Source organism: Lampris incognitus, chromosome 13 (genome assembly GCF_029633865.1).
Source record: "Lampris incognitus isolate fLamInc1 chromosome 13, fLamInc1.hap2, whole genome shotgun sequence".
Lineage (NCBI taxonomy): Eukaryota > Metazoa > Chordata > Actinopteri > Lampriformes > Lampridae > Lampris > Lampris incognitus.
The window spans coordinates 41,302,029-41,318,554 of NC_079223.1; the positions used below are offsets into that span (position 1 = coordinate 41,302,029).

A 16,526-nucleotide genomic window follows, 5' to 3' on the forward strand; every position below is an offset into this window, starting at 1 on the left:
GCCCAATCAACCCGGAGGTAACACAGGGATTCGAACCGGCGATCCCTGTGTTGTTTGCAACGGAATAGACCGCTATGCTACCTGGACGCCCATACTTTGTAAATTATAAGTAGTTACAGTACATAGCGCATTATAATGCATTATATTGTGTATCCACACAAATGCATTATGGCTGGACAAAGAGCCTGCGTTTCTCCTGGCTGATGAGTTTAATATCTGATGTATTTCTTCTCTCAATTCTTGGAAACAGGTTGTTCAAATGCCATACATCATTTAAAGAGACAATCGTCTATACTGACTTTTTTTACAAACTGCAGTTGTATTAAAGGGACCTAGGATTTGATTTGTAAATCAAGAGAGATAGACTATTATGATGAAAAATTTTTTAAAAGCGGTGTCCTAGTAAACGATAAGACATGACAATAATCGTTTTTTTTTACTCCTTGGAGAATTAAGCCAAGAAAAGAGAATAAGATTTTTTTTTCAGATTCGGTATACTATTCAAATGTTATACCTTTATATATTTTCATGCTATCTTTTTTCATTTTGAAGGAATGAGGTCCAGTGTGTATTCTTTACATCTTGGGAAAAGGCTACAGTGAAATCTCTTTTTTTTTCATTGCAAAATGTTGGAACAGAAATGGAAAATGGAAGCCGTCTGAGACAACTGTATGGCTCTGTGTCATAATAACACAGTCATACTTAAGTCATAATGTACCCTGATGTATTATGTCATGCTCACAATGCATTCATAATATGCTTACAAGTTTGTGTGCTCACAATGCTTGACATCTTTAAGCTGTTTTTAATCATCTTTTTCATGTCGCTGGAGCTATTTCCTGCATAATCGGGATTACAGCAGTTTATGCATTGGTCTTTGATCAAAACTAGATCCTAAGTGGTCATTTTTTTTTGTGATTATTCATTTTCTTGCAGTTGGGCAGTATGTAGAATTTTGCAGTTATTAAAATGGGCTGCTCAATTAGGCGACAAAATCCTATAACCATTTGTCAATGTATCTGTGAATGTTCTCATTCATCCAGGTCATGGTTATCCAAAGGAATTGAATCGAGTGCAACTGGACTTGGTATATACATACATACATACATACATATACGTATATATACCAAGTCCAGTTGCACTCGATTCAATTCCTTTGGATATTTGTTAATGTAGATCTCCCACAGACAGGGACAGCACTACATTTGTCCCCTCACTGTGATGCATTTCGAATGAGTCACAGCAAAATATTTTTTCTCCCCACTATGCAAATTAGGTAATGCAGCGATAATATGAATGGAGTTTATCTCAATAAATCATTCACCAGCTCACTTTGCCTGTAATGGGAAGTCATACATTATCAACAAGCTTCATCTCTGTGGTTTAGGACCATGTACTGAATGGCAATCATACAGTAGATTTTAAAGGCAGTCGGTGATTAGTGATACATGAGCATATGTAGATATAAACTGAAGGTTTTGTACTCATTGATGATCTGCATGGAAATGTTCCATGTACATTTGTCCTGTGTGTGTTTGTGTCCCCTCTCCCTCTCTAGTGTAAGAATGAGCCCGTGTCAGCGATGACGCGTGTGCTGGTTGGAGTGGAGATGCTTCAGTGCAACAGCAATTCCGGACACATGGAGTTCTCTGTTCCAAGTCTGTCTACAGTATGTACCTTTGTCTGCATGTGTTTCTCCTCAGTTGGTTACCCAGACGGTATAGAACAGATACCTGGGTGACCTACTCACCCTCAGAGCCTCTACCCTTTGTCTCAGTCTGTGTTAGGAACTGCAACAATGCTAGTGCAAAACGGCAACCACAATTAGCATGGACATCTATCTGTTTGGCTAAAGTTATAGAGGCCCCTGTATTTCACTCTCCCCTATGCCTTACTCTCTTTTCTCTCCCTCTGTCACTCTTACTTGGCCTGGCTGCTCCTCTCCCTCTTTCCACCCCTTCCCCCCACTACATCACACCTTTCCCACTTCCCTCCCTAACTTGCCCCTCTGCTCCACCTAGCTGGTACACATGGCATCTGACTGCAGCTGGAGTGATGCAGTAGTTGAGCTGCAGGTGTGGAGCCAGCTGGCAGCCCTCTGCCACCATGCCAAGGACCACAGCCTGGTCATATCCTGTACCCAGAATGCTCTACAGCTGGAGACCGCTGCCACTCAGAGGCTCCAAAGCATGCCCTGTGCTCTGTACGCATATCTGGTTTGCTACAATGAGTCACTGTTTAACTCAGACTTTAAAAAAGACTAGAAATGTAGAAATAGAGTCATTGTTTTTTAAAGTATCGTATTTCCCCGGACTATAAGTTGCTGATTTTTTTTGTTTTTTTTTTAAACTCATCTGGCTGGTCCCGCAATTTATATTCCAAAGTGACTTTTAAAATGTAATTTTGTCAGACGAATACGCTGCATTTCAACTAAGACCACTAGATGGCACTGTTTAATCTTTTGACTCAATTGAAAATACTGTACCGCCGTATAAATGCGACTTACATACTGAAGTGACTTAAGAGATGTTTTTTTTTTCCTTGCAACAACATGTTTTTGTTCAGTGCGACTTATACTTCAGTGTGAACTGTAGTCTGGGAAATACGGTATATCTTTTGTGTGTTTCTTTAAATAAGGTAAAGAATATGCTTAGAGCCTGTACCTTTTTTGAATGGATGTGCTTTGCTATTAAGGGAGATTGGGATTTTTGCTTTTAAATCTGTTATTTGCCTATGTCTAAATAGTAACCCTAGATTTGCAAAACTCTTGCACACTCTCGCACATGTGCATTTGGCTTGATAACGGCAGATTATGGAGGGTTAGATTAAAGTAAGCATCACATTAAGGTTAGGGTTAGGTTGAGGTCGAGATTACGTTGTGAGTTAGCTATGGTTAGGTTAAGTTTAGCTATCGGTTAAGGTTAGGTAAAGGTAAGAATTGGGTTAAGGTAAGGTTGAGGTTAAGTTAGCGCGAGAGTTTCACAAATTGGCAAATCTAGGATATGGTTGGAGTCAGTGGCGTGCTCAGTCCTCTCTGTAGTTAAGTAATATATTTGTTGGGTGCTCTTTGGTCCAAGGTTAGTAGTTTCAGATGAGAAAAGGAGAACAAATCTCTCTGACCAAGGCACTCCGTGTAATTCAAAATGTCTTTATTGAAAGTTGGACATATCCAAAAAGGACCTAAAAATGCCCACGCTTAGCGGCTTGGGCCTTCTTCAGGGCATAGTGAGACAAAACAGGAGTGAATGATTTTTGTGCAGGCACAGAGCACAGGTGTTAGTTGCTTGATTGGATCTGAAGCAACCAATTACTAAGACCTGCCCCTCACACAGATCCTAGAGAGCAGTCACATGCCAAACACAGTTCTTTGTAAAAAGAAAACAAAAACACAGATTAAGTGTACACACACCCACAACTATATCACAATAAAGGTACATGTTCACAGTGACTCGGAAAAACAGTAGACTATAAATTAGACATTTTTACAAAAAAGGCCTATAGTCTATCTCCTCGTTCAAACCTGGATATTCCATTGCCTTAAAATTCCAGATCCAAAAAGTTTCCTGCTGCAGCAACTTTTTCAAACTATCCCCCCACGTACAGATTTCTTTACCATCTCAATACCCTGGATTTTTAGGTCCTTTTTGGATATGTCTAAGTTTCAATAAAGACATTTTGAATTACACGGAGTGCCTTGGTCAGAGAGATTTGTTCTCTTTTTCTCATCTGGCAAATCTAGGGTTACCATCTAGACACGACCCTGTAATTTGAGCCCTATGACTGGCCACAATATCTACATTACATTTTCATGTATTGCTTTCTTTTATTTATCCTGAATCAAAATAGAAATGCAAAGTTTAGTGAGTATGAGTATTTTTAAGAGTAATTGGCATTCTGGTGTTGGTAAACTGATTGATGAGTGAGTTAACTGTGTTCCTCTCATCATATTACAGGTACAGTCCATTCGCAGTGAATGAGATGCTGAGCAGTGTGGCTTCTTTGAGGGGTCTGAGTTTGGTCCATGAGTCCATTGCTTACCCACACAATTACAGGGAGGCTATGGACATGCTCCTATCCAGTGTTAGGTGCTATTCTGAATAAATTCAAATGGACAAACCTTCTCCATCTTTTTTCCATCTTATTGTTCCCTTATCGAGGTCAATTCATTTCCCAAATTGCTGCCCTAGTTGACACCTTGGCATTCTTGTCATTGCGTCTTTCTTTTGTCCATAGATATGCAGAGAAGGCAGAGAACCCACAGCTTTGTAGGGCTGCAGCTAGGGACTTCTGGAACACCTGTCTGCCTCTGGCACAGACCCCAGTGGAGAGAGGACAGCTCCAAGAGCCATTTGAGCTGATCTTAAGTGCCCTGGCCCACACCAGAACCAAGCACAAAAATGTATGCATCACTCCTAGAGATACAGCCAAAGACCTGTACAATTCAAGGTCCTACAGTGCTTTACCAAATATGACAACAGGCATTTGATACAGCCAGCCATCCATTACACCTCTCCCTTGTGACCCTTATAGTTACTGAAGTGCTAATGCCTTCACTCTTCCACTTCTTTTATAGAAAGCGGACAAAGTGAAGGGCTTGGGTGCTTTGACTTCACTAGTTCCTGGGTGCCCTCCCATTGATGCATTAAGTAAGAACTGAGACAAAACCTCTAATGCTTATGTGGCTTTTCCCCCCACTTATTTATGCCTTTGTTAATGGCTTCATGAAAGGTTTGGCTTCTGCTTTAAAGGTCCCTTGGATTGGTCAGCTACCCATGGGGCCTTCTCTGTATTTGTATACTATAACTAATAGAGGGCATAACAGATCTTGTTCCCGCTAAGATGCTTAAGTAAGCTTTAAGAGCTGTAACACTGATATTGAAATAGTCCACTTGCAGCATTGATGTTCCCATATCCTGCTGATAAAACTGCTTAGTTCTTCTATCTCCCTGCACAACTAACTGACCCATGAACCTATGGCACATTTACTTGGGAGAAAATATCTTTTTTATCTTGTGGTGTGTGTGTGTGTGTGTGTGTGTGTCTCAAGATGAGGATGACCTGACCCTGCAAGTCGGCATTTACAGCCTACTTTTCTATATCCACGTTGATAAAGCAGACTGGAGGAGTGCTCTGCAAGTGCTGGACAAAGCTATCAGAGACATGCCCGACACCAGACACCGGTTGTGAGTTAATCATACAAAGGAGGGATTAGTCATATCGATAAATTATGAATATAGTTTAATGATTGAGAGACTGATGTCTGCAGAAGGGATAGCTTTTCACACAGGCACTGATTTAAGTGCAGACAAACATAGGCGAATGCATAAAAAATGTATGAAATAACATCCAACACCATGTCGAGATCATTCTGGTGTTGGCTTCCCAGCAGGGTGTGTTTTGAAAGGCTGTTGTCAGTGCAACTTGATATCTTCAAATAGCTGTGGAAAATACATTGCTCAAAAGTACTTTGTATTTTGATAGCCCATTTACATTAATGTATGTTTTACCATTTTAGTATTAGTGCACAACAACATACAACAGCCAGCATTTTCCTGTGTTGCTCAGTGGTGATAACCACTTTGCTGTATACTTGTCAATATTGTGTGCCTTATAATTACAGTTGCATTACTAAATTTCTATCGGCCCTTGTTGCCTAAAGGTATCCAATGAGAGTGATTTTTTTACCATTATGTACAGTTTTTCCAGAAAGTATTCAGATGCCTTTACTTTTTGTGGACTTTGTACAGTACATTTAATTTTAAATAGATGAAATTACAATTTTTTGCCCATCAATCTATAATCAATAAGCCATAATGATAAAGTGAAAACATGTTTTTTAGAAATGTTTGCAAATTTATTAAAAAACAAAAACTGACAAAGTATTCAGACCCTTAATTCCGTACTTTGTAGAACCCCCTTTGGCAGCAATTACAGCTACAAGTCTTCTTGAGTAAGTCTCTAGCTGTGCACACCTGGATTTGGACAGTTTATGCCATTCTTCCTGGCAGGTCCTCTCAAGAGCTGTCAGACTGGATGGGAAGTGTCTTTGAACTGCCATCTTCAGGTCTCTCCACACTCCACAGATGTTCTTTCTATGAGGGTTAATCTCATAGAAATCCAACCCCCCCGGCCCTACACTTAGTTTTAGAGTGCCCCCTACTGGGTAGTGGCCCTTCAGAGCAGAGCTACAAGGGGCAGGGTCTTTACCTAGGAAATGGAACATCCCTCATTACATCATCACCATCGTTACGTCTGCTGCTCAGAATTTCATTAGTTCGGCAGATTCTCCCATCTCTGCAGATGACTTCTGAAGCTCTGTTAGAGTGACCATTGGGTTCTTGGTCACCTCCCTGACCAAGGCTCTTCTTGCCTGGTCAGGACTCAATTTGGCCATGGCTTGGTTTTTGGCCTGACATGCAGTGTGAATTGTGGATCCTTATATTTAAACAGGTGTGTGCCCTTCTAAACTATGTCCAATCAATTCAATTTGCCCCAAGTGGCCTCCAATCAAGTCTAGACACGTCTCAGGGATGATTAAAGCAAACAATGATGCACCTGACCTCAATTTGGAGTGCCACAGCAAAGGGTTTGAATACTTATATAAGTGAGAGATTACGGTTTTTGTTTTTTAATAAATTTGCAAAAAAAATGTCTAAAAACATTTTCACTTTGTCATGATGTGTTATTGAGTGTGGATTGATGGGCAAAAATGGCAATTTTATTCAAATAGAATTAGATTTACAACACAATAATGTGTGCAAAAAGTGAAGGGGTCTGAATACTTTGTATTGCTTTGTATTGCTACCCAAGTCTGATCCTCTCTACTGGCCAGGCCCCTGTTTAAACAGCGCGTGTTGGTGCGCGCGCAGCTGGGGGAGAGTATTCTGATGGACATGAAGAGGTTTCCAGATGAAGGAGAGCTGTGTTGTTCCAGCATGTGGCACCGGATAGCGCTGTGTTCTAAGGACATGGTGCAGCAGCTTGCCTGCTACCAGAACGCGATCAGCTCTCTGTCGGTAAATTCCTCTACTCTGGGGGGGGGGGGGGGGGGTAGATAAATAAATTATATAGTACAGTGCTCATGGAAAATATAGGTAGGATTCTGTCACATTCACTATTTTATTAACTTGTTTGATTTTGTTTTTTTCAACGTCCTGCACATTCAGTTGAGAAAAACAAAACATTAAATTGACTCTACCACCATCTTGAGGACACAGCATTTAATTGCAGCTTTTCTTCCTGCTCGTTGATTTTTTTTTTTTTTGGTGGGTCGGGGGGGTTGTTTGATTTCAATGATCAACACAACTTAAACCAGTCAGGGGTGGACTAATCCGTGAAATTAGTGTTGGGCTTTCAGAAGGCACCCTGCATATCCATGACCCTCAGTAGCGCATCACTGAGTCCCACTGGTGCATATGATGTTATTCTCTCACAAGTGTGTTTGATATGCCATCTCTGAGCAGAGTTCGGAGAGTCAGTGGCAGAAGGCAGAGCTCCTTTTGGAGTTTGGAGAATGGCTGTACTGTCAGAATTTCCCCATACCTGATGCCCAGCATCAGATTCAGTGGGCCATAGACATCCTCCTCCACATGAACGCTGACTTTGCAGAGGATGCAGGTATATCTCTGTGAGCCCCAGATGTTAACTGTTCCATGTTTCATGAATTAAATAAAAACTTATCTGTTAGTTAGTTTTGCTAATTATGCTGCTTTTTCTTTTCTCTAGAAAAACGTAGACTGAAGGAGGGTACAGATTTCGAAGGTTTCCCTAGAGGTAATATCATGTAGTCATAACATGCAGATTTCTCTGGAGTTTCTTTGCCATATGGGCCCACTCATGTGTGTGTGTGTGTGTGTGTGTGTGTGTGTGTGTGTGTGTGTGTGTGTGTGGGTGTGTGTGTGTGTGTGTGTGTGGATGTGCACGCGTACACTCCTCCAATATAGACACACACACACACACACACCCACACACAAACAGAATGCTTGTTTTCATTTGGCAAAAACGCAAACACAGGCATTTTGACACAACTATTCTCTATTGCCACTGTTTTAGTCTTAGGGGAAAAAAGGTCCTTATCCTCCTCTATGAAGACATCACTTTGCAGCTGTGTTGAATCAGTGCTGAGCTTCAGCTAAATCAAACAAATATAGACAGGCCTTTGATGATGGTCCAAGTTATTATTTTCTCCAAGGAACAAATAAACTGAAAAATAGGGAGGGGGGCTCTTTTTTGTGTAGAAAACTCATCTGTGAGGTCTACCCTCACCAGCCTGAACTCTTTGGCGTGTCAAGGTAGAATAGGGGTTTCACAGAATAGTCGACTATCAAAACCACTAGGCGACACTGTGCATAGTTGTAGACTAATCGTTCATCTGTGGGTTTTAGCACTGCACAGTAATAAAGCAGTGGCAATGCATCTACAGCAGATATGCAGCTGGAGGCACTGTGGTTCCAACATAGATTTGTTTGGTTTGAACAATAATTTTCTACATTATGCCATGTTAAAAAAAATAAAAATAGGGTATTTAAAGAAGGAAAGACTCCCGCTATCCTTGTTTCGGTTTAGTGATGGCAGCTGTTGAAGAAACAAACAGAACACCGAGTGTCCTCCTAAAACCCTCAATTTTAAATACACACTCATCTGGGTTTAATATCTATGCCAACCATTTACATAAGTTAAATTGTACTCAGTAAGACTCATTCACCTCTCGCAATGTTTCTTATAATGTGGCAAACACACCACTCCTGGAATTGCAGCTGTATTTTATACCGTTATCCTCAATCGGAAAGTGACCCATATTCAATCATTTAACCTACTACTAATACTACTACCACTACCACTACCACTATTTTTTGCTTCTCCCGTTAGGGGCAGCCACATCATACGTTTCCATCTCTTCCTTTCCTCTGCATCTTCCTCTGTCACAAAAGCCACCCGCATGTCCTCACACATCCATAAACCTCCTCTTGGGCCTTCCTCTTTTCCTCTTGCCTGGCAGCTCCATATTCAGCATCCTTCTCCCAATATACCCAGCATCTCTCCTCCACACATGCCCAAACCATCTCAATCTTGCGCCTCTTGCTTTGTCTTCAAACTGTCCAACCTGAGTTGTCCCTCTAATAATCTCATTCCTAATCCTGTCCTTCATCGTCACTCCCAACGAAAATCTTAGCATCTTAAACTCTGCCACCTCTAACTCTGGCTCCTTGCTTTTTGTCAGTGCCACTGTCTCCAAGCCGTACAACATACTAGCTGGTCTCACAACCATCTTATAAACCTTCCTTCAATTTCCACCATTTGATTCTTGGCTCTGCCTTCACTCTCTTCCTCTTCTTGATCTCCACAGTCATCCTACAGACCACCATCCAGTGCTGCCTCGCTACGTTCTCCCCTGTAACCACCTTGCAGTCGCCAATCCCTTTCAGATCTAGCCTCCTGCATAAAATATAGTCCACCTATGTGCACTTTCCTCCACTCTTATACGTCACCCTGTGTTTCTCCCTCTTCTTGAAATATGTATTAACCACAGTCATTTCCATCCTTTTTGAAAAATCCACGACCATCTGTCCTTCCACATTCCTTTCCTTGACACCATACCTACCCATCACCTCCTCATCATCCCTGTTTCCTTCACCAACACATCCACTGAAGTCCGCTCCAGTCACCACTCTGTCCCCCTTGGGTACACTCTCCACCTCTTCAGCCAACTCACTCCAGAATTCTTCTTTCTCTTCCATCTCACACCCAACTTGCGGGGCATATGCGCTGATAACACTCATCATCACACCTTTGATTTCCAGCTTCATACTCATCACTCTGTCTGACACTCTCTTCACCTCCAACACACTCTTGACATACTCTTCCTTCAGAATTACCCCTACCCCATTTCGCCTCCTATCCGCACCATGGAAGAAGAGTTTGAACCCACCTCCGATGCTCCTGGCCTTACTCCCCTTCCACCTGGTCTCTTGCATACACAGAATATCTACCTTCCTTCTCTCCATCATATCAGCCAGCTCTCTCCCTTTACCAGTCATAGTGCCAACATTCAAAGTTCAGACTCTCACCAAGAGCAACTGGACTTGATTATATATCTGTGAAGACATTTCGCCTCTCATCCAAGAGGCTTCATCCTCTTGGATGAGAGGCGAAACGTCTTCACGGACATATAACCAAGTCCAGTTGCTCTTGATTCAATTCCTTTGGATAACTATGACCTGGATGAATGAGAACATTCACAGACATCTTCAGACTCTCACCTCCACACTCCTACCCTTCCTCCTCTCCCACTGCCTCTGGACATGCCTTCCCCCTCTCCTTCTCCTTCACCCAACAGTGGCATAGTTTCCACTGGCACCATGCTGGCCAACAGTACCAGTATCATTGGTAACCTGGGCCTCGACTGATCCGGTATGGAAATCTGATTTATGGTCCGCATATTTGATTTGGTAAAGGTTTTACACCGGATGCCCTTCCTGACGCAACCCTCCCCATTTATCCAGGCTTGGGACTGGCACTAAGAATGCACTGGCTTGTGCATCCTCAATGGCTGGGTTATTCTGTCATTTAATCTGTAACGTTATAATGTAAAATTCCTCATTAGATACTAGCTGCTCTGCTAATCTGTTTTCCCCCCCACATTAAAAGTAACTTCAAGTAATGTGAATGCTTCTTGTTGGTGACACCGTTTAATTTACATAATGTAGAACAAAAAGGACCAGACAAATTGAACATTCAATTTAAGATCATTTAAGGCTTTTAGGCTTTTCCTCAGCTGCCGTCACCACAACACCTATGGACAAACTCAGCTGAAAGTCACCAGTTAAAGCAATATTATGCAACTTTTTCACCTTAGAATAACATCTTCAAAATCGTTTTGATGTATACTTACTTCGCCATCATAGGAAAAAAAAAATCTCTCATGGGAGATCATACCTGCTCAACCCAAGTTACAAAGTGCAAGAACCGACTTTTGGGGGCTGGAGTGGGAATGAAAGAGGCATCATTCTCCCTGTTACAAGTCAGTATACCATCAAAATGATTTTGAAGCGGTTATCTTAAGCTAAAAACCTGCATAACACTGCTTTAACATGGTCACTATTTAAACCGAAACACCTGCAAGAATACAGTCGTGTTGTTACTGCAGTCAAATGCTCCTGCTCAGACAGACTTGGGGGTTTAGTCCAATCAGATTGCAGCTCATTTGTAAACAACCTCTGAGAGCCAATTGAGTGCTCTGCTATTTCATCTACCCCCAGGTTGGTCCCGCCTATATTAGTTAACCCTTTTCTGGTTGTATTTGAGACCTTTTTGATGAGAATTGTTCTTTGTTAGGGCGGCACAGTAGTGCAGCGGTTAGCGCGGTAGCCTCACAGCAAGAAGGTCCTGGGTTCAAGCCCCAGGGTAGTCTAACCATGGGAGAGGGAAGTCGTCCCAGGTCGTCCTCTGTGTGGACTTTGCATGTTCTCCCTGTGTCTGCGTGGATTTCTTTCGGGTGCTCCGGTTTCCTCCCACAGTCCAAAGACATGTAGGTCAGGTGAATTGGCCATACTAAATTGTCCCTGTGTGTGTGTGTGTGTGTGGTGTGGTGTGGTGTGGTGTGGTGGGGGGGGGGGCGGCCTGTCCAGGGTGTCTCCCCACCTGATGACTGCTCGGATAGGCTCCAGTATCCCTGAGAGCAGGATAAGCGGTTTGGGTAATGGATGGATGGATGGATGGATGCTCTTTATAATTGAGTGGGAAAAAAAAAGATATATCGCCCGTGATTAATCAACCACTCAACTACTTTTTTGGAGTGGTTGATGACTACTAAAATTGAGCAATTGTGAATGCCCTACAATGGCTTTAAAAAAATCTTTACTGGCTGCATAGGAAACATACTTTGTGTAATGAGGTGTCTAAACAGGGGCTGTGAGCCTGTGTTTAAATTGTGAACGTGTGGGATCCAAATTTGTTCAAAACCAGTTGGGAGAGTGAGTTTTCAGAGGCTAATGTGTATGTGAGGAGCAGTAGTAAATAAAGCATTTGACTTAAATAAGAAAAATAGAATTTGGCTATTCTTATTGCATATGAAGACTGATATTCTAAAAGTTTTCATATCTCTATCATTGCTTTTATTTGTAATAATTACAGAAGTGAGTTTATGTAGTATTGGAAAACAAAGAAAGACCCAACAAAACTTCAAGAGAAGAATGAATCTGCCTGTGTATGCACATCTGTCAGTTTTTCCTTTTGCCTTCCTATACACGTTTTTATTATGTACGCAAAGTTGATTTTAAACATGTATATGATTCCTTTAGCGGACCAGTCCCAACATGGGGCTACAAGCCCAGTGGGATGTGAGTCCCAGGTGGCAGTCCAGGGAGTTTTGTTCACATCGAGTCTGTTTAAGCTGAGGGAGGTGAGGTGGCTGGACAGCCTGGTAAGAGCTCACACCCTGCTTGCTGTCATGGTGGAGAGGACCTCGCCACAGCATCAGCTAAACCTGCTGAGAGCCTACACCTTTGTCCTGCAGATGTGGCAAGTAAGGGAAAGCCTAGAACATGCTAACACATCAGCTCCACATTAAGTCTGTATTTTTTGTTTTGTTTTTAAGTGAGTTTGTAAGCTCTGTAATAACTCTATCATTTGGAAAAGGTTGCGCTTTGAATCCATACTGCTTTTCGGTCTGTATGGAGAATGGCAAAGCTGTTTGCCCTTACATGTTACCACAGGTGTCCATGGTAACAACACAAGAGGTCTTCAGAGAACAGACACGGAGTCAGCCAACCCAGCCACCTCCCTCCACTGACTCCAAAACAGATAAAAGCACAAGCAAAGACAAGAGAGATGGCAAAAAGGCTAAGGAGGCACTGCCGGTATGACCGGCAGTTCAGCTTTACCATCTTGATTTAATTTGTCTTGTGGGAATTTAAAACTGCCTCAGGAGGAAATGTTGTCAGTGTGCATTTTAGACAATACACACTGTCCATTTTCCACAGTAACACACCACATAATAAAACCAAATGTTAATTCTCTCCTGCAAATGACTCAACAGCCTCCCCACTCTGAGGAGAAAGGCAAGGGCCTATTCCAGGATGAGGTGCTTCCTTCCACACCAGGGGAGTGGGCCTGCTACATATGTCCCGACGAGGCCAGACAGACATTCAGAACCAGCACCAACCCCAACTGCATCAATACATGCAGCATCACTAAACAGGCAAGACTAAACACATTACCATCCCCATACGGGTGTCACAGCCATCATCCATGATGCGGCATCTGCTTTGTATCCCCGGGTTAGCAGGGTCTCCTCTACAGGAAACAACTGCCTCAGCATTGAGCGTTGCACTGTCAAGCAGTCATTTTTGGGGATATGAAGGGGTGGTGCACTTATTGATCTGTGTGGATCAAAGCAGAATGTTGGCAGAAGCGGAGATCACATTACTCTAAATGAAATTATGATTAATTTATGTGGCTACCACCCCAGGGAGATGGAATTACATGATGCAATTAGATTTAATAAGCCTTGAAATGGAGCAAAAGTGATGGGATAATGGGCAAAATTTCAGCAGTGCCAACTCTGACACAGCAACAGATGTACAGCTTGTTACTAATATGTGGGGATAAACATTTGCTTGTCAAACTTTTCATGGTCTTTACTTTTGACAAAAATTACAGACTTTTCCTGGTGTTTACTCTTTTGCCATGTTTGTTTGGCTTCAGGCCCAGAGCCTGTTCTATCTCAACTTTTTGGCAAAGGAGCTGCACTCACTGTCCCTCGGCCACCTGACGTTGCCCATATTGCACCTAGCAGAGACGATTGCTCATGACCTCATGGGCAGGAGGGGCCTTTCTGACCTCTACCGCCTCAGGTGCTGTAAGAAAATGTCTGCTTTAATTTTCCATGTTGGTACAGGTGCTATCTGGACTGAATGCTCCAAGCAATGAAAGGATTTCATTTACAAGTCCTTCAGATGTCATCATCAGTCTCTTAATCTCACTAAGAACTTTCTAGACACTACACTTACTTCATTTGCTTTTCTTTGCTATGCCATCGCAAGAGAATGGTCCAACTGAAGCAATGTTTCAAATCAAATTAGGAGCAGTATCACCTACATAATATTAAACATGTGTCCTTTCTTTAAATGTATTTCTGTTTTTGTTATTTGTTTTAAAAGTACTTTGTTTTATTGAAATTCCATTGCTCCAGTTGATCTCTCTTTTTTTTTACATACGTTAAGTAGAGCACTCCCAGTAACCCGTGGAGCTTCTTTCTTCTCCCTAAAGCTATACTTACTAGCAAAATGTAGACCGAATCACCATATTATTTTTTAAATGAATACATAATCACTGATTAAGTGTAAGGTACTTAATGATTATTATAGTGACTATTTTTATGTCCCCTCTGTTTAGGATTGTGAGGACCTGTTGTCAGTTGGGAATGGATCAAGTTTCACCATATTGTGAGAAGCTCCTTCATCTGAGTATTGTTCAAGAACAAGAACAAATGAGGTACAACGACTCAGCCATAAATCATTAAGTATTTTTACTTTCTGAACAATGCAATGATATAATGTTGATGATTCCAGGTGCCGCAAAGCGATTCTACATAAAGTTCTTCTACGGGAGAGGACGAACCCGCATATGGATCCAAACCAGGTCAGCCTGTTTCTCATAGAATGAGTGTATGAGTGCTCCATTACACATTGGATAACAAGACTTGGTAAACATACATCGTAAAAAGTTCAACTTGTGTTTTGTGCTCGGTCCGATGACCAACCTAGTTAAATTTAGATGCAAAGTAATGGTGGTGGCAAACTTTGTCTCAACACCACTTGTAGCCCCATACTCAGAAACCACCGGCAAACCTAACTGCTGGTGAACTAGTCATTGGCGTCTCGTTACTTTGAGCTGTAATGGAATAGACTCACATCTCACACCTTATTAGAGCACATATTTTGGATGAGAAACACAAAGCCTCTCTAGAGCAGACCATGAGGTGTGTTTAATATTGCAGAGGTTTTAGAATTGAGGAGAAAGAAATGACCCTTGAATTGAATGACTTCACTTGGTCTTGGTTTTATTATCTCTGAAAGTATGATTGGCGAGAGCCCACCAGCGAATTACAACAACCATAAGGATTTATGCCCGAGGCATGCTCTCATAATCTGATACAGATATCATATTATCCCAGGTTCATGAGAGTTGAATTACTTCTGCCATTAAATTTGGGATGGTGGTTATCACTTGCATGAATTCTGCAGGATGACAATTGTTATTACTTTATGATAGTAATTAATACTTGTAATTTCTCATTTTCTTGTTCATATGACTGGACTTGATCTTATGTTGATATCTTGAGGCCTCATAACCATTAGCATAATGATATTTTGGATATGAGCCCATAATCAAAGAACTCTTCCCCTATACTAATTTTGTCACTGCTGTTGTATGTGGTTGTGCCTGTGCTCAGTTCAGCTTAATTGACGCTCCACAATACCCAAGTGCACAGTGTAATGATAAAGTTCTTCTCGAGGGGTCATAGTAAGCAAGAATATTGAACAGGATTAATAAAAAAGTAGTTTGTGCAATATGATAAACAATTCCAAAGAAAACATAGTACAACAATGCAATGATTGGTTGCGTATTGGGAATCTAATACAGGTTATCAATCAATTCACTTTAAATTCAGACTTCCTGAGAAATTGATTTTCCTCTGAAATTCACAAAAACAAACAGTTCTCATGACAGCATTGGCCAATCTATTAAATTTCCAAAAATTAATGTTTTACCATTAGCAAATAAATAGCAGCACCTTTTAACATTTAGAATTGAGAGGATGTAAATTCATAAAAACCCTGGTGTTTACTTTCCCTAGAATTCCAAGATGGACCGACATGTTTGGTCTAAGTGTCTGAGTGCACAGGACATATGGCTGGATAAGGCTGAGATATGCCTTTCTATGGGGCTCTACCAAGCCACCAGGCAGCTGCTGGCAGAAGCCCACTTGGTGGCTACGGTGAGTCAGAGAGAGAAAATATAGAGTATTTCTGGGATGAAACTCCAACAGTAGTACAGGAGTTCACCAGCAAATGTGGCTGAAATAGCAATTAAAAATAATAGTGTTTAAGTGTTCAATTTCCTATATTTCTTTAATTTCCAAGAGTCCTAGATGGATGAATTTTTGTTATGATGTGATACATCAGATGATGTCAAATAAGTTGACATTTATGCAATAGTTTATTAAATTGACTTTAAGACTCTCTTCTGTCATTGAGTGATTCTTCTGACATTCTCCGCATTGTCACGTGTGAAACCTCACCCATTTCCTATGCGACAGCCCCACTTAATTATATAATGCTAATATGAACCATAATAAATATTTACTTATGCTAAATGCCTCAGGCCTCATGCAGTGATGATTGATACCAGTGCTAATAAAATGGAGGTGACAAATTAGCAACATCCCATTTGACCGTGTTGAAGATGAATATGAAAGTATTTTGCCTTTTTGAGTCTGCGATAATACTGATGATAACAGCACC

General features: G+C 41.5%; 1 protein-coding gene across 1 annotated transcript in view; it reads left to right on the plus strand.

Annotated features, from left to right (window-relative positions):
• Window positions 1-16,526, plus strand: part of LOC130122537 (cilia- and flagella-associated protein 46) — a 113,520-nt gene that overhangs the window by 38,328 nt on the left and 58,666 nt on the right. The window contains exons 21-36 of the mRNA XM_056291467.1: window positions 1,559-1,669; window positions 2,022-2,203; window positions 3,954-4,085; window positions 4,234-4,399; window positions 4,574-4,646; window positions 5,048-5,183; window positions 6,833-7,016; window positions 7,464-7,617; window positions 7,726-7,773; window positions 12,300-12,523; window positions 12,714-12,857; window positions 13,037-13,198; window positions 13,705-13,853; window positions 14,395-14,493; window positions 14,571-14,640; window positions 15,860-16,000. Coding sequence (XP_056147442.1) covers window positions 1,559-1,669; window positions 2,022-2,203; window positions 3,954-4,085; window positions 4,234-4,399; window positions 4,574-4,646; window positions 5,048-5,183; window positions 6,833-7,016; window positions 7,464-7,617; window positions 7,726-7,773; window positions 12,300-12,523; window positions 12,714-12,857; window positions 13,037-13,198; window positions 13,705-13,853; window positions 14,395-14,493; window positions 14,571-14,640; window positions 15,860-16,000 — 2,175 coding nt within the window. The remainder of the gene's footprint in view (window positions 1-1,558; window positions 1,670-2,021; window positions 2,204-3,953; window positions 4,086-4,233; window positions 4,400-4,573; window positions 4,647-5,047; window positions 5,184-6,832; window positions 7,017-7,463; window positions 7,618-7,725; window positions 7,774-12,299; window positions 12,524-12,713; window positions 12,858-13,036; window positions 13,199-13,704; window positions 13,854-14,394; window positions 14,494-14,570; window positions 14,641-15,859; window positions 16,001-16,526) is intronic.